At 42.0% G+C, this 18,705-nt stretch overlaps 1 protein-coding gene across 1 annotated transcript; it reads left to right on the top strand.

Moving 5' to 3' along the window:
• Positions 1-16,901: 16,901 nt before the first annotated feature.
• On the top strand, positions 16,902-17,861 carry Olfr285 (olfactory receptor 285). Its single transcript, NM_001011778.1, has one exon. The coding sequence runs from the start codon at positions 16,902-16,904 to the stop codon at positions 17,859-17,861; it is 960 nt and encodes a 319-aa protein (NP_001011778.1).
• Positions 17,862-18,705: the final 844 nt, after the last annotated feature.

Here is an 18,705-nt window from a genome sequence, read left to right as displayed (position 1 = left end):
AAGCTCTAACCAGAGACAACTATAACAACTAGCTCCAGAGATTACCAGATGGCGAAAGGCAAACTAAGAATCCTACTAACAGAAATCAAGACCACTCACCATCATCAGAACACAGCACTCCCACCCCACCTAGTCCTGGGCACCCCAACACACCCGAAAAGCTAGACCCGGATTTAAAAGCATATCTCATGATGATGGTAGAGGACATCAAGAAGGACTTTAATAACTCACTCAAAGAAATACAGGAGAACACAGCTAAACAGGTAGAAGACCTTAAAGAGGAAACACAAAAACCCCATAAAGAATTGCAGGAAAACACGACCAAACAGGTGATAGAATTGAATAAAACCATCCAAGACCTAAAAAGGGAAGTAGACACAATAAAGAAAACCCAAAGTGAGGCAATGTTGGAGATAGAAACCCTAGGAAAGAAATCTGGAACCATAGATGCAAGCATCAGCAACAGAATACAAGAGATGGAAAAGAGAATCTCAGGTGCAGAAGATTCCCCAGAGAACATCGGCACAACAATCAAAGAAAATATAAAACGCAAAAAGATCCTAATTCAAAATATCCAGGAAATCCAGGACACAATGAGAAGACCAAACCTACTGATAATAGGAGTTGATGAGAATGAAGATTTTCAACTTAAAAGGCCAGCAAATATCTTCAACAAAATTATAGAAGAAAACTTCCCAAACCTAAAGAAAGAGATGTCCATGAACATACAAGAAGCCTACAGAACTCCAAATAGACTGGACCAGAAAAGAAATTCCTCCAGACACATAATAATCAGAACAACAAATGCACTAAATAAAGAGAGAATATTAAAAGCAGTAAGGGAGAAAGGTCAAGTAACATATAAAGGCAGGCCTATCAGAATTACACCAGACTTTTCACCAGATGTGGGAAGCCGCCCCCACATTCGCCGTCACAAGATGGCGCTGACAGCTGTGTTCTAAGTGGTAAACAAATAATCTGCGCATGTGCCAAGGGTATTTCTCCACCCCATGTACTCTGCTTTCCCCGTGACGACAACTCGGCCATGGGCTGCAGCCAATCAGGGAGTAATACGTCCTAGGCAAAGGATAACTCTCCTTAAGAGGGAGGGGGTTTCGCTTTCGTTTTGGGGGCTTTTGGGGCTTTGGGGGCTTGCTCTCTTGCTCCTAAAGATGTAAACAATAGAGCTCTTGCTCTGCGCTCTGGCGCTCTGGCGCTCTGGCTCCTAAAGATGTAAGCAATGGGGGGCTTGCACTCTTACTCCTGAAGATGTAAGCAATAAAGTTTTGCCGCAGAAGATTCTGGTTTGCTGCGTCTTTCCTGGCCGGTCGTGAGAACGCGAGTAAGAACCAGAGACTATGAAAGTCAGAAGAGCCTGGACAGATGTTATACAGACACTAAGAGAACACAAATGCCAGCTCAGGCTACTATACCAGGCTAAACTCTCAATTACCATTGATGGAGAAACCAAAGTATTCCACGACAAAACCAAATTCACACATTATCTTTCCACGAATCCAGCCCTTCAAAGGATAATAACAGAAAAAAAACCAATACAAGGATGGAAAACATGCCCTAGAAAAAGCAAGAAAGTAATCCCTCAACAAACCAAAAAGAAGACAGCCACAAGAACAGAATGCCAACTCTAACAACAAAAATAAAAGGAAGCAACAATTACTTTTCCTTAATATCTCTTAATATTAATGGACTCAATTCCCTAATAAAAAGACAGACTAACAGACTGGATACACAAACAGGACCCAACATTCTGCTGCTTATAGGAAACCCATCTCAGGGAAAAAGACAGACACTACCTCAGAGTGAAAGGCTGGAAAACAATTTTCCAAGCAAATGGTCTGAATAAACAAGCTGGAGTAGCCATTCTAATATCGAATAAAATCGACTTCCAACCCAAAGTTATCTAAAAAGACAAGGAGGGACACTTCATACTCATCAAAGGTAAAATCCTCCAAGAGGAACTCTCAATTCTGAATATCTATGCCCCAAATGCAAGGACAGCCACATCCATTAAAGACACTTTGGTAAAGCTTAAAGCACACATTGCACCTCACACAATAATAGTGGGAGACTTCAACACACCACTTTCATCAATGGACAGAACGTGGAAACAGAAACTAAAGAGGGACACAATGAAACTAACAGAAGTTATGAAACAAATGGACTTAACAGATATCTACAGAACATTTTATCCTAAAACAAAAGGATATACCTTCTTCTCAGCACCTCAGGGGACCTTCTCCAAAATTGACCATATAATTGGTCACAAAACAGGCCTCAACAGATACAAAAATATTGAAATTGTCCCATGCATCCTATCAGACCACCATGGACTAAGGCTGATCTTCAATAACAACATAAATAATGGAAAGCCAACATTCACGTGGAAACTGAACAACACTTCTCAATGATATCTTGGTTAAGGAAGGAATAAAGAAAGAAATTAAAGACTTTTTAGAGTTTAATGAAAATGAAGCCAAAACATACCCAAACCTATGGGACACAATGAAAGTATTTCTAAGAGGGAAACTTATAGCTCTGAGTGCTTCGAAAAAGAAACTAGAGAGAGCACACATTAGCAGCTTGACAACACATCTAAAAGCTCTAGAAAAAAAGGAAGCAAATTCACGCAAGAGGAGTAGATGGCAGGAAATAATCAAACTCAGGGGCGAAATCAACTAAGTGGAAACAAGAAGAACTATTCAAAGAATTAACCAAATGAGGAGTTGGTTCTTTGAGAAAATAAACAAGATAGATAAACCCTTAGCCAGACTCACTAGAGGGCACAGGGACAGCATCCTAATTAACAAAATCAGAAATGAAAAGGGAGACATAACAACAGATCCTGAAGAAATCCAAAACACCATCAGATCCTTCTACAAAAGGCTATACTCAACAAAACTAGAAAACCTGGACAAAATGGACAAATTTCTAGACAGATACCAGGTAACAAAGTTAAATCAGGATCAAGTTAACGTTCTAAACAATGCCATATCCCCAAAAGAAATAATAGCAGGCATTAATGGTCTCCCAGCCAAAAAAAAAAAGCCCAGGACCAGACGGGTTTAGTGCAGAGTTCTATCAGACCTTCAAAGAAGATCTAATTCCAGTTCTGTACAAATGTTTTCACAAAATAGAAGTAGAAGGTACTCTACCCAACTCATTCTATGAAGCCACAATTACTCTGATACCTAAACCACAAAAAGACCCAACAAAGATAGAGAACTTCAGAGCAATTTCCCTTATGAATATCAATGCAAAAATTCTCAATAAAATTCTCACTAAACGAATCCAAGAACACATTAAAGCAATCATCCATCCTGACCAAGTAGGTTTTATTCCAGGGATGCAGGGATGGTTTAATATATGGAAATCCATCAACGTAATCCATTATATAATCAAACTCAAAGACAAAAACCACATGACCATCTTGTTTGATGTGGAAAAAGCATTCGACAAGATCCAACACCCATTCATGATAAAAGTCTTGGAAAGATCAGGAATTCAAGGCCCATACCTAAACATGATAAAAGCAATCTACAGCAAACCAGTAGCCAACATCAAAGTAAATGGTGAGAAGCTGGAAGCAATCCCACTAAAATCAGAGACTAGACAAGGCTGTCTACTCTCTTCCTACCTATTCAACATTGTACTTTAAGTCGTAACCAGAGCAATTCGACAACAAAAGGAGATCAAGGGGATACAAATTGGAAAAGAAGAAGTCAAAATATCACTTTTTGTAGATGATATGATAGTATATATAAGTGACCCTAAAAATTCCACCAAAGAACTCCTAAGCCTGATAAACAGCTTCAATGAAGTAGCTGGATATAAAATTAACTCAAACAAGTCAATGGCCTTTCTGTACGCAAAGGATAGACAGGCTGAGAAAGAAATTAGGGAAACAACACCCTTCTCAATAGTCACAAATAATATAAAATACCTTGGCGTGACTCTATCTAAGGAAGTGAAAGATCTGTATGATAAGAACTTCAAGTCTCTGAAGGAAGAAATTAAAGAAGATCTCAGAAGATGGAAAGAGCTCCCATGCTCATGGATTGGCAGGATCAATATAGTAAAAATGGCTATCTTGCCAAAAGCAATCTACAGATTCAATGCAATCCCCATCAAAATTCCAACTCAATTCTTCAACGAATTAGAAAGGGAAACCGGCAGATTCATCTGGAATAACAAAAAACCTAGGATAGCAAAAACTCTTCTCAAGGATAAAAGAACCTCTGGCTCTGCAAGGTACGTACAGTCTTGAAATTTCTCCAGAGTTAGACGCCCTTTCAATTGTTTGCACGGCGATTGCACTTTTCCTTTCGGTTTCATTTTGCTTCCACCGCTGGAACTGCTGACTGGTTCCCAGTCGCGGTCAGGCCAGGACAGTGCCTGGACAGCGACCAGTTTCAGTTGTGGTCAGGACTGGACAGCGGCAGTATGGGAATCTCCCATTCTGTAGTAGTGGCGTTATGGTCGGTCCTGAAGCAGTGTGGCCTGAAAATCGCCACTAAGACTATAGAGGGATTTGTCAGGGAGATAGACCGTGTGGCACCATGGTATAACCTGCCTCATAAGTCATCAACACTTCTCAGGGGTACATACTGTCTATGCTTGGTTTATCTAACTTGTATTAGGGACTACTTTCAGTGTACATACAAATGTTCATGCATCAGAAAGCCAGTTTCCTTTAACAGTACGTTCAATTTTGGTGAGCTAATAAACACTTCAACTTAAATAATGGCGTCGTTAAGAATCAAATTCCACTATTAGTTTTGTTAACACCACTGGCACACACACTGCATATGTATATATGTATTATCCTAAAATAAAACTCCTCTCAAAATTTCTTTACCTTTTACTATACACCAACTAGTTCATATTTTAGTTTTTTTTTTTACAAAGAAAATGCTAAGAAAATTATAATCACATAATTACACATTTCTTTACACATAAGATAGAATGGTCCAGCAGTTATGTCCACTGTCACAGACTTTAGTTCCGTTCAACTGATATGTCATTTCATGGGACAAACTGAAAGGAGATCTAGTTAGGGAACAGTAGAAAAGCAAACTTAAAGCAGGGACCATGCCGTTGTGGAAACTGGTAAGATCATGCTTAACAGACGAGGATTGTAAGAAAATGGTTGAGGCAGGGCAGAAGATTTTGGATGAAATTCAAGACAGTCTATCAGAGGCAGAGTGGGGAGAGAGAGCAAAAGTAGAGAGGAAACAAAGTGCACTGAAGAATTTAGGCCTTTCCATAGGCCTTGAGCCCAAGGAAAAGAGATATAAAGGAAAGAATGCCGTGGGAGAGATTAGAAAAAGGGATGGAAAGGGAGAGAAGGGAGATCGAGCTGGAGAGGCACATAAGGAAAGGAGCCTCTACCCACCACTAGATGAGTTTAAGCAGCTAGCTCTTAGTAGCTCAGAATCAGATGAAGGACTTAGCTCCTCTGAAGAAACGGACTTGGAGGAGGAAGCAGTTCGTTATAAGGGAGAAAGGTACCAGCAAGATAAAATGCAAGCTACTCAGTCCAGAAAAAGGCCAAAAGCGGCTGGCGAAAGCCAGCTTGCTGCTCGGCCTACGGACTGTCAGCTTCAGGGTCCTAGTGCACCTCCGCCTTATGTGCAGAGGTAGTTGTCAATTTTTACCTACTCCTTATGTAGGGTTAAACCCTCGTGGCGTCAGGCCATTGCAGGTCTGGCAAATGGATGTCATGCATATTTCCTCCTTTGGGAGAAATCAATATTTACATGTTTCTATTGACACCTGCTCTGGTGTAATGTTTGCCACTCCTTTAACGGGTGAAAAAGCCTCTCATGTTATACAGCAATGCCTAGAAGCCTGGAGTGCTTGGGGCAAGCCCACAATCCTAAAAATGGACAGTGGGCCAGCGTATACTTCTACTAAATTTCAACAATTTTGTCATCAAATGGATGTCACTCACTTGACTGGCCTTCCTTATAATCCTCAAGGACAAGGCATTGTGGAACGTGCCCACCGCACACTCAAGTCTTATTTAATAAAACAAAAGGGGGGAGTTGATGAGACTCTGCCCTCAGTGCCAAGAGTAGCTGTATCTATGGCACTCTTTACACTTAATTTTTTGAATCTCGATGAGCAAGGACGTTCTGCAGCTGATCGACATAGCTCAGACCCTGATAGACCAAAAGAAATGGTCAAATGGAAGGATGTTTTAACTGGTCTGTGGAAAGGCCCAGATCCTATATTAATAGGATCCAGGGGAGCTGTTTGTGTTTTTCCACAGAGTGAAGACAACCTGTTTTGGCTGCCGGAACGACTCACCCACGAGATGTTCATCAAGGATGGTGCAGAAGATGCTGACCTCCTGAGGACTGCTTCTGATCCTGACAATGCTGAACTTGTCTCAGGTTCCTAGTATGAGGGGCGAACAGAGATGGGCTATTCTCTCAACTTTCCCTAAATCAATGCTAGTTCGCCATGATGCTATAGTTTTTCCAAAATTCTTTACTACTAATAAAACAGTTGATTTGCCATATTTACTCTATGATCCCACCCGAGCACCATTAGGAGAAAATCGCTCTTTACTAGAACAGGGTTCTTTATGTTTTCAAATTAATGGACCAGGAAAATGTATCAACCTCACAGCCCGAGCTTTGGGGAAGTTTAATGAGCACCGAGGAGGTTGGGTGAGCACAACCCAAGATACTTCCAATGTAGATATAACCTTTACAAATCGGACCTTTTGGCAGGAGGCAATTTGGGTTAATGGTACATTTCTACCACCTAACCTTTCAGACAAAGAACGTCCCCACCAACCAAAAATAGCCCCTCATTGTAGCTTGGAAGATGAAGGGCTGATTCTGACTTGGTCTGATTGTCAATCCTCCATCACTCGTTGGGCAGATCAGAGTAAAACCTTTTCCTTTTCTCCCAACATGATAGATGACCCAGAGAAGGAATTTGTTATGAAAAAGGGACTTTTCATACAGGACTTTAGAATGCATCCCTTTCATAAGTGGGTGCTTTGTGGAGTTAATGGCAGTTGTACAGAACTCAATCCTTTGATCTTTATCCAGGGAGGAGCAGTTGGAAAGGCTTCTTTTACTGGTATCTCAAGATTTGCTCAGTATTGGGGAATACATGATACCTCCCAGGACTCTTATGGATATACTAATACCAGTGTAGAGATCACTAGGTTCAATAAAACTTTGGTAACCCAGATTAATTATCCATCTACCCCAGTCTGTGTTTACCCCCATTTCTTGTTTATTCTTTCAAATGATTCATTTGAAGTCTGTTCCAATGATTCTTGCTGGATTTCTCAATGTTGGGATTTAACAAAGAACACCCGTGCCATGGTGGCACAGATCCCACGTTGGATCCCTGTTCCGGTGGAAACACCCTCCACCTTATCTCTATTTTGACAAAAGAGAGATTTTGGCATTACTGCTGCCGTGATCATAGCGATTTCAGCCAGTGCAGCTGCTGCTACAGCTGCAGGGTACGCTATGGCTAGTACGGTTCAATCAGGCACAAAATTAAATCAGCTTTCAGCAGATCTGGCTGATGCCATCACTGTCCAAACTTCTGCTAGTACCAAGTTAAAGGGAGGGCTGATGATTTTGAATCAGCGCCTTGACCTGGCAGAGGAACAGATAGGTGTTCTATACCAGATGGCCCAGTTGGGTTGTGAAAGAAAACTGGAAGCTCTGTGTATTACCAGTGTCCAATATGAAAATTTTACTTATGCAGCTAATCTGTCTAGACAGCTTTCCTTGTATCTTGCAGGAAATTGGTCTGAGGGATTCGATGAGACTCTTGAGGCCCTGAGGGTGGCAGTTTTAAAGATCAACTCGACATGAGTGGACCTGTCATTGACAGAGGGCCTCTCCTCCTGGATTTCATCTGCATTTTCTTATTTTAAGGAATGGGTGGGGGTGGGTTTATTTGATGTTGCCACCTGCTGTGGACTTGTGTTCATGCTCTGGTTGGTTTGCAAGCTCAGAACCCAACGAACACGTGACAAGGTTGTGATAGCTCAAGCACTTGCTGCCATAGAGCAAGGGGCCTCCCCCGAAATCTGGCTATCTATGCTCAAAAATTAGTTGACATTGGTGGCTGGCCTCTTTTGTAGAGTTCGCCCTAATTCATTTAGTAGTTACTGTCACATAGCACTGCGGTATCCAGGGATGGGCAACTTTCTTCATGCACAGATCAACCTAAGACACGGGTCCCGGTGGCGATAGGGTTACCCTATGACAGGAAAGGCTGTGACATTGGAGGAACGACCTAAGACAGGAGCCACAGCGGATGGGCATAACTACACAGACCTAGTCCAGCCTCATTTTAATAAAATAAAAAGAGGGAGATGTGGAGAGCCGTGCCGCGAGCAATCACTGTGGAGAGCCATGCGTGCCTCGAGCAATTGCTAGTATAAGATGACACTAGCCTCCGCTGTGCCTAACTAGTAAACAAGCCTTGTACACAGGCGCGATTGTGAACTCACTCTTAGTCACTGCCTATTCTCGGGGCCTAATAGTGGGGTGATGGGCGAGCAATAAATCAGGAGCTGACACGCCATATCAGGTGCTGAAATGCCAAAGCTGAAGGCTATATAAGCGACTCCATTTTATGGGGTCGGGGTCTTCCTGAGAAGTAAGCAATAAAGTTTTGCCGCAGAAGTTTCCGGTTGTCCTGAGTGTGTTCTTGCTGGCGGGGACAAAAGCTTGGGCAATATCTGGTGGAATCACCATGCCTGACCTAAAGCTTTACTACAGAGCAATTGTGATAAAAACTGCATGGTACTGGTATAGTGACAGACAAGTAGACCAATGGCATAGAATTGAAGACCCAGAAATGAACCCACAAACCTATGGTCACTTGATCTTCGACAAGGGAGCTAAAACCATCCAGTGGAAGAAAGACAGCATTTTCAACAAATGGTGCTGGCACAACTGGTTGTTATCATGTAGAAGAATGCGAATCAATCCATTCCTATCTCCTTGTACTAAGGTCAAATCTAAGTGGATCAAGGAACTCCACATAAAACGAGAGACACTGAAACTTATAGAGGAAAAAGAGGAGAAAAGCCTCGAAGATATGGGCACAGGGGAAAAATTCCTGAATAGAACAGCAATGGCTTGTGCTGTTAGATGGAGGATAGACAAATGGGACCTCATGAAACTGCAAAGCTTCTGCAAGGCAAAAGACACTGTCAATAAGACAAAAAGGCCACCAACAGATTGGGAAAGGATCTTTACCTATCCTAAATCAGATAGAGGACTAATATCCAATATATATAAAGAACTCAAGAAGGTGGACTCCAGAAAATCAAATAACCCCATTAAAAATGGGGCTCAGAGCTAAACAAAGAATTCTCACCCGAGGAATACCGAATGGCTGAGAAACACCTGAAAAAATGCTCTGCATCCTCAATCATCAGAGAAATGCAAATCAAAACAACCCTGAGATTCCATCTCACACCAGTCAGAATGGCTAAGATCAAAAATTCAGGTGACAGCAGATGCTGGCAAGGATGTGGAGAAAGAGGAACACTCCTTCATTGTTGGTAGGATTGCAAGCTTGTACAACCACTCTAGAAATCAGTCTGGCAGTTCCTCAGAAAATTGGACATAGTACTACGGGAGGATCCCACAATACCTCTCCTGGGCATATATCCAGAAGATGTCCCAACCGGTAAGAAGGACACATGCTCCACTATGTTCATAGCAGCCTTATTTATAATAGCCAGAAGCTGGAAAGAACCCAGATGCCCCTCAACAGAGGAATGGATACAAAAACTGTGGTACATTTACACAATGGAGTACTACTCAGCTATTAAAAAGAATGAATTTATGAAATTCCTAGGCAAATGGTTGGACCTGGAGGGCATCATCCTGAGTGAGGTAACACAATCACAAAAGAACTCAAATGATATGGACTCACTGATAAGTGGATATTAGCTCAGAAACTTAGTATACCCGAGATATAAGAGACAATTTGTAAAACACAAATTCTTTTTATAAATTCTTCTTCAAATTGTAAAACACAGTTCTTAAAACTGAAGAAGAACAAAGACCAAAGTGTGGACACTTTGCCCCTTCTTAGAATTGGAAAAAATCACCCATAGAAGGAGTTACAGAGACAAAGTTTGGAGCTGAGACAAAAGGGTGGACCATCTAGAGACTGCCATATCCAGGGATCTATCTGATAATTAGCCTCCAAACGATGACACCATTGCATACACTAGCAAACATTTGCTGAAAGGACCCTAATATAGCTGTCTCTTTTGAGACTATGCCGGGGCCTAGAAAACACATAAGTGGATGCTCACAGTCAGCTATTGGATGGATCACAGGGTCCCCAATGGATGAGCTAGAGAAAGTACCCAAGGAGCTAAAGAGATCTGCAACCCTGTAGGTGCAACAACATTATGAACTAACCAGTACCCGGGAGCTCTTGACTCTAGCTTCATATGTATCAAAAGATGGCCTAGTCGGCCATCACTGGAAAAAGAGGCCCATTGGACTTGCAAACTTTATATGCCCCAGTACAGGGGAACGCCAGGGCCAAAAAGTGGGAATGGGTGGGTAGGGGAGTGGGGGGGTATGGGGGACTTTTGGGATAGCATTGGAAATGTAATTGAGGAAAATACGTATTAAAAATATTTTAAAAAAGACATTACAACAAAAGTGTGCAGAATGAAAAGAGATTATTTGAAAAAATTCCATACCAATAACTTAGAAACCCCATATCCTGGGCACATACAATTTACCAAGGAAAGTCACAAAGGAAAATAAAAAAGTAACATTGAGCTAGTTATTCCTGTTTCCCACTGAAGAAAATGGCAAGGTTAGTTTCATGCTGGATTATATCAACTGTCTTAGGAATGAATATAATTTCTTTTCAAAATTTCCCAAAAGCTGGAAGGGAGAGAATTTCTCTCAACTCATGAATGATGTTTTGACGAACCCAGTGAGGTGTGTATCAGACAAGAGCACAATGCAAATGAAAACCACCGACTCTTACCCTTACAAACATAGATGTAAAAATCCATAGTGAGGTGCTATCAATCCAATAGCATGTTAAGCAAGATTCATGTTCAAGCAGGATTCATGCTTAGGATGAATGGATAGTGTAACATGAGCCCATCAAGACATAGGACGCATCACATTATTAGAATACTTAACACATTAAAACACAAGCACCACAGTCCATTCTTGCTGCGAGAGCCAACATTGCTTTCCATGCCTTGGTCAGGACAATCAGGCAAAAGACAGCAAGAGAACACATGAAGTGGAACAGATGAACTTCAATTTCCTATTTGTCTATGACATGATTCTATAGATATAAAATCCTAAAGGATCCCACTGAAAAACTCTTAGGACTCATAGCCAAATTCAGTAAACTTACAAGATAAAGCCAGTTGTTTCTGGTCAGTTCCATGGCCTCATTTTAATTGGGTTGTTTGTTTACTGGGTATTTAGTTTGTTTTAGCTCTTTGTATCTTCTAGACTCTAACCCTCTGTCTGAGAGCTGGCAAAGGTGTCTCCCATTCTGTGGGCTGCCTCTTCACTTGACTGACAGGTTTCTTTGTTGTAGAAAAGTGGTTTGGCTTCACAAGATCCCATTTGGTAGATCCCTGACCTACTGGGAGCACTGTTTAATAAGTCCTCACTCATGCCTATGAGCTGGAGTGTGCTTCTCACACGTTCCTCTAGAGCATCAGGTTTTATGTTGAGGTCTTCAACTTATTTGGAGTTGATTGTTGAGCAAGATGAGAGGAAAGGATCTAGTTTCACCTTTCTGCACTGTGATGGAGGGGTGGCCATAGCCCCACCCCTAGCAGAAGAGCTACTAGTGGATGATGATTGCTCAGGGAGAGTCACTTTTCTTAAGGAGTGTGGCTACTGGTAGGTTCCCCATGCACACCCAGTGCCCCACACCCTTGTGCATATGGGAAAGCACTACTGGGCTCAGTGGGTTAAAACATAAGAACCTTTAAAAATATCAAATGAAGACACGTGGGGTTGAGAGGGACACAGGAAGTTGGGAGGGAGACATGATGAGGTATCTTGGGGAGGGTAGGAGGATGGCAGCAAATAGTGGATATGATCAAGATGCATTGTATACAACTATGAAAACTTAAATGCATAATAAAAATTAAAATAGGAACAACAAAAATTAGTATCAATCTGGCAGTTTCCCAGAAAAACTGGAAATAGCTCTATCTGAAGACCCAGCTATACTGCTCCTGGGCACATAACCAAAAGATGCTCTGCCCTACCACAAGGACACGTGCTCCACTATGTTCAGATCAGTCTTATTCATAATAGCCAGAAACTGGAAGCAACCCAGATGTCCCTCAACAGAAGAATGGATGTAGAAAATGTGGTTCATTTACATAATGGGAAATTCTATAGCTATTGAAAAACAAGGACATTGTGAATGTTGCAGATAAAAGGATGGAACTAGAATATAGCATCCTGAGTGAAGTTGCCCAGACCTAAGAGGAGGACACGCATGGTATGGACTCACTGATAAGTGGGTACTAGCCAAAAAGTACAGAATATCCACGATAAACCCTACAGACCCAAAGAAGTTAAATAAGAAAGAAGGGTCAAGTTAGGATACTTGAATCACACTTAGAAGTGTGGTGGGAGCATGAGAGGCACAGGGGGGAAGGTTGGTAAAGAACAGGAGGAGACATTCTGGTGGCCATTGCTAACAGCAATGAACCTTATGAGTCAGAATAAAGAAGAGTATTTTCATACCCTCACCACCAAGAAATAATGTTTGAAGTGATAGACATGCTAATTATTCTGAGTTGATCATGGCACTATGCACACACATATCAAAACATCACACTATGCCTAATAAACATGTACAGTATTCGATGCCAAGATGCCAATTTAAAGCCAAGTCAAACTAAAGCAAATAACCTGTTAATCAGTTGGAAGTTTTGGTTGTAGGTTGTGCCTTCAAGGAATACAAGGCACCACCCCAGCTGTCTTTGGGGATCCAATTCAGCTACCATCTGCCCACTACTTAAACCTGCTGTCTGCCGTGTTACCCCTGAGAACTCCATGCCTGCTAACTGCTCTGCGATACTGAGAACAGTGTGGAAACCATAAGGAAGATATACACATGACGCCTGTGCCTGGGACTGCATGATCAGAGACATCCATTAAAGATGTATTGATGAGGATCTTGAATCATTTGTTGATATCTAGTTTCTGCTTCCAAGGGATCGGGCAAGCCTGAGCAATTCTAGCTCATTTGTATAACTGAGATAACTCCTGTAATCACGATTCCATTTATTCACAAACATTTCTAGAAAGGAAAAGAACTACCAGGTACGGAACTTAGGTGGCCGTGGAAAGGTTTCCTGAGGTCAGAGCTGTTTGCTGTTAGAGCAGATGAACTGAATCACTCTTTCCATCTGCAACCGGCAAAGACCAGGTAAACATGGCTCCAACCAGAATTCTCCTGGCTGCGTCCTGGAGCTGCTTATTCCCCTCTCCCTTCCAGCTGCATGTTCTCTCTCTCTCTCTCTCTCTCTCTCTCTCTCTCTCTCTCTCTCTCTCTCTCTCTCTCTCTCTCTCTTCCAGTGCTCTAATTACCCAGTTTACTTCACAGGGTCTTGGGGTGGGGATGGATTATCATCCCCACCCTGCTGTTTGGCTGCATCTTATTTCCTGTTTCTTCTTTCTCTTTAGCTTGGTGCATAACAACCGAATAATACAAATTAGAATGATGAGCAGATTAGAAATACCAGACTTGGTGTCTTTAGTGCTAAATCTTTGGAGTTTTACAAGTAACATTGTCATCACATTGTAAATTTGGGGAAATGGAACACACACATACAGACAAAAAGAGAGAGCCAAAGACAAAGAGAGAGAGACACACACATATAGCTACACACAGAAACAGATACACAGAGAGAGAGAGACTGAGAGACAGAGACACACATATAGCTACCCACAGACACATACAAACACACACATGTACACACAGAGACACATACAGACACATACTATTGTACACACACACATGGATCTACAGTGCTTAAATGAGTTTGATATCTTTCTACACACACACACACACACACACACACACACACACACACGTGCGCGCGCATGCACAGTGGTTATATTTGTTTGATATTTTTCTCCAGTACCACTTTCTCTCTATTCTGGTCCTCTTTCATCTCATCCCTGGACCAGAATGTGGAGGGATTTTCTAGGACTGTCAGGAAGTCAGATCAGAGCTGCTGAAGTGGCAATGTAAAGAATAAAATGTCGTGGCTTTGTTCTGTATCTCCTGATCCAATAAGGCGTGTTTGTGGGACACAGAGAGCTCCCTTCGCCTTAGAATCCACCTCTCACCCCTGCCACCAGACACGTGTGTATGGGCGTGGCAGGCATGGTCAGGACTCAGTGTGCAGGTTTATTCACAGTGCTCTTCAATCTTAAGTTCCCGTTGCTTCTTTGTAAAGCTGGAGATCTGTCGTGATTCCAGACCTCCCCTCCAGGGGGCGTTGACCCAAACTTGCCCCAAGATAACCAGGTGGCTCCCACACCATGTTGACTGTCTGGGCTTTGCTTTTATTACCTGTTTCAAATACAACTTTCAGAAAGTCTTCTGTGGCCAAGTTTTCATTTCTTGTAAGATTCTGGGTTAATTTATTCTAAGAAATGTCTTGGCCTATTTTTAAATAAGTGCCCTGCATTTATTTATTTTCTACTAATCTGATTTTTATTATACATCCTCCATTTGGCTCATGTTATATATTTTTATTTAGAGTCTATACAAATGAATTGCTGAAATGAGTGTGATTGCAAACACTAAGAAAGAAAATAATGTATGTTATTTTAGAGGTGTTGCTTGGTTTTCTGGAACCCAATTTAAAGAATTATTTGTAGTTTTAATTATCTGTATGCCTGTCTGTGGGTATATTTACATGTGTGCAGGGGCCCGCAGAGGCTACAAGAAAGTGCCACAACTGGAGCTGAGATGCCCAGGCAGGGTGCTGGGAACTGAAATACATCTTCTATAGCAGTATGCATCCTTAAGTATTGAGCCAATTCTCTGACCTTTTGGGACTCTTCTAGCACACACAAAAACCCCTGTGAGGACTCCATGGTATGTCATCAAATATCCCTGTATGTTTCACATGAAACCACCACAAAAAGCTTTTATATTTTTTTCCTAAGTAAGAAAATTGTTGCACAAATGAGAATTTAAGTTGGAACCTCTCAGAACATATGTGGAAATGGAGGTATGGCCAGGAACTCCTGTAACTGACCTAGAACTGGTGACAGGGGTCAGGGAGACAGGAGGATAGCTGGGGCTTATAGTCCACTAGTCTTGCTCCAGGATGAATGAGTAAGGCTGTCTCAAGGCAGAAGGCAGAGAGTGGTATAACAGGCACTCCTATCCTCTGGGTTCTGCATGGGCACAGGTACATACAAACACACACACATGTGCACACACAAGAGCTCTATCCCTGGTGAAAGCACTTGGGGCTAACTCTGTCTGTTCGAGGCACGTTTTTTCACTTAAATATCTCAAACTCCATCAGTGGTGCAGCCTTCCTTACTGACTCGCAGACACCAAGGTCTCTGTACTGGGAAGAAACGGTTTGTTGACATTATTATCTACCAAGTGCTTTCTTCTAGTGTCAGAAGATGAAGGACATATCTCAGAATGGAAAGCAAGAACCCCCTGTAGACATTGTGGGCTAAGTATTACTCATGCGTTAGTAAATTCTCATGGAAAATACACTCTTCAAATGCTGACTTTGCTGGCCTAGAACCTAGAGAAAATGCGTAAGTCCTGTAGAAGCTGAGCAACTCTGATCTCAGACCATGTCTACACCTCTAGGGATTAAGTGTGAGGACCAGGGATGATGCTCAAACAGAGCCAAGGGCATTGAACAGTCTCTAGAAGCTAGATGTCCATATCTGATTGTCAACCAGAGCAAGAGAAAATGACAGTAAGAACTTATAATTAACTGCATGACTGCGATTACACATTGCTTATGTGCCTTATCATTTTCTTTATGTGCTTTTTGTCAGATTTTTGTGTTCTATATGTTTTTGAAATAGTGTATAGCCTTAGGACATTGAAGGCCAATAGTTGATCAGAGAGGTCATTGTCTTTCCTTCTTCCAAAGAGACTTTCTTCTACAATACCCCCAGTGCAGCCAAAGTTGTATGACCACCATAAATATATTTAAAAACAAAATCTCTCTCTCCTACCTGACTCTCTCCTTGACTAGGCAACTTCCATGACTCCAGAGACTCTTCATTGAATTGAGGATTCCAGTCTTTTGGAGCCACTTACGAATTTGCTCTTTGGCCATGTTACTTTTCAAATCCTCAGCTTTCTTTAGAAGAACATATACATAAAACAAACAAACAAAAAACCCAAAGAAAAATCCCAACAGCCCATGTCAGAGGGGGAAAGAATTGCCAACATGGGCCATTGGCTGTCATGATGACAAATGTGTGGTGTTTAAAATATCAGCGTTTGGTCTGCAGAGATGGCTCTGGGGTTAAGAGCACTACCAGCTCTTACAAAGGTCCTGAGTTCAATTCCCAGCAACCACATGGTGGCTCACAACCATCTGCAGTGTGATCTGAAGCTCTCTTCTAGTGTGTCTGAAGTCAACTACACTGTACTAATAAACATAAATAAATAATTCTTTTAAAAAAAGAAAGAAAGAAATCAGAGATGTCATCATGTCTGGACCAACAGTGGATGAAATTTGGATCCTGGGGTACTGAGGAAAATATTTATTTGAAAAAAAGAAGGCATCGTGGAAAAGGAGGTCTGGTTGTTGTATTATTTTTCTTTTCAAATGCCAAGGGAAGGTATACTACTCAGCTATGAGGAACTTCAGTGTCGTCTCTGAGTTCATCCTCCTTGGTCTGTCTGATGATGCACAGGTCCAGGCTCTACTCTTTGTGGCTTTCCTTGTGATCTATGTCCTGACCCTGACAGGGAACACCATGATTCTGTTGGTGATAAGGGTGGATGCTCACCTCCGCTCTCCCATGTACTTTTTTCTGGGTCACCTCTCCTTCCTGGATCTTTTGTATTCGTCAGTCTCCACACCCAAGATGCTGGAGAATCTGGTGTCTGAGACAAAAACCATCCCTGTGAAGGGTTGCCTGGCCCAAGCCTTCTTTGTGTTTGCCATTGGGGGTACTGAGGCTTTGCTTCTTGCTGTCATGGCCTATGACCGCTATGCAGCCATTTGCCACCCTCTACTCTATGGTCAGATGATGAACGACTGGTTCTGCCAGGTGCTAGTGTGGGGATCCTGGATCCTGGCCATCCTGAACTCACTCATTAATACCCTCCTAGCTGTGAGTTTGGACTTTTGTCACTATGGAACCATACACAACTACAACTGTGAGTTTCCTTCCCTCTTCCCTCTCTCCTGCTCCGATGTCTCCACTAATGCCACTGCCATAGTCTGTACTTTTGTCATACACGCCTCTGGAACCTTCCTTCTCGTGGTATGTTCTTATGGCTGCATTTTCTCCACTATCCTGAACATGAGCTCCACCAGGGGTAGGAGCAAGGCATTTTCCACCTGCTCCTCCCACCTCACCATAGTGACGTTGTACTTTGGTTCGGCCTGCCTGCGCTACGTCATGCCCACCTCAGGTTCTCCCATGGAAACATTCTTCTCTCTGCAGTACAGCGTCATCACCCCCATGCTGAATCCCTTTGTCTACAGTCTGAAGAACAAGGAGGTGAAGATGGCCATGAGAAAGCTGCTGGCAAGATGCTGCCAGCATTTTGGGGAAGTTGATCAGAGACACAGGGTGAAGTCTTGAGCAGACTGATATCAGCACACGGAGTGAGGCAAGGGACATCTCACTGAAGTTGGACGCTCAGTGCAAACACTGGGATTTTTCCAGAGGAATGCCCCTTCCTTCACTGGCCTTCACGTTACTCTTCTTCAGAGTCAAAGCCTCAAATCATCTGACTCATCTCTTATGAAATTAATTGTAAACCTATTTGTCTTTTATTTTATTTTGAAGAGGACATTTCTTAGTTTGTCTTCCCCTACTCTATTTTCTTTTGGGGCAGAATTACAGTGTCCTGTTACAGGTGTGTCAGTAACAGCATCGTTTTCTATGCTAGGGAATTCCTGGGATGTCGTGTCTGGTCATTCTGTTTCAACTCCAATGTCTAGCCCAGGAGTGATTGATCGAGCGATTTAAAAAAAATGGCTCAAACTATCCAGTTTCCTGTACCTATAATGTTTTCAACGTTAGTTTGAGTTTTCCCATCTATTTTCCTCTTGTTTGGATTTGAATGGCTATGTGATGCCCAATATCTTTTAAATAATCCATCTCTCTAGTATAACTTACATGGAATTCACCAACTCTAATGGACAGCTTGATCATTTGTTTATTTTTTTAAATGGTATTGGTATGCATTTATTATGTGTTGTGATGAGTTTCATAAAGGCATGTTTGAAAATTTCATTTTCTGAATGGAAATTGCCACTATAATCATGTATAAAATATTTCTATGCTAACACAAAGTGCCCATGGGCTAATTAGGAATACATTTCCCTTCATCTCCGGGCCCTTGGCAATCACAGATCTACCTTCAATGGCTATAATGTTGCCTCTCCTAGGAGTTCACATTGATGCAGTCATGGTGTGAAGT

The sequence above is a fragment of the Mus musculus genome, chromosome 15, assembly GCF_000001635.26.
Source record: "Mus musculus strain C57BL/6J chromosome 15, GRCm38.p6 C57BL/6J".
NCBI classification, from domain to species: Eukaryota; Metazoa; Chordata; class Mammalia; order Rodentia; family Muridae; genus Mus; species Mus musculus.
The sequence above is the reverse complement of the archived record's forward strand: the minus strand, read 5'-3'. Positions and strand labels throughout refer to the sequence as shown.

Coding starts and splice junctions, on each gene's coding strand:
- Olfr285 (NM_001011778.1), top strand. CDS start 16,902: ATGAGGAACTTCAGTGTCGTCTCTGAGTTCATCCTCCTTGGTCTGTCT.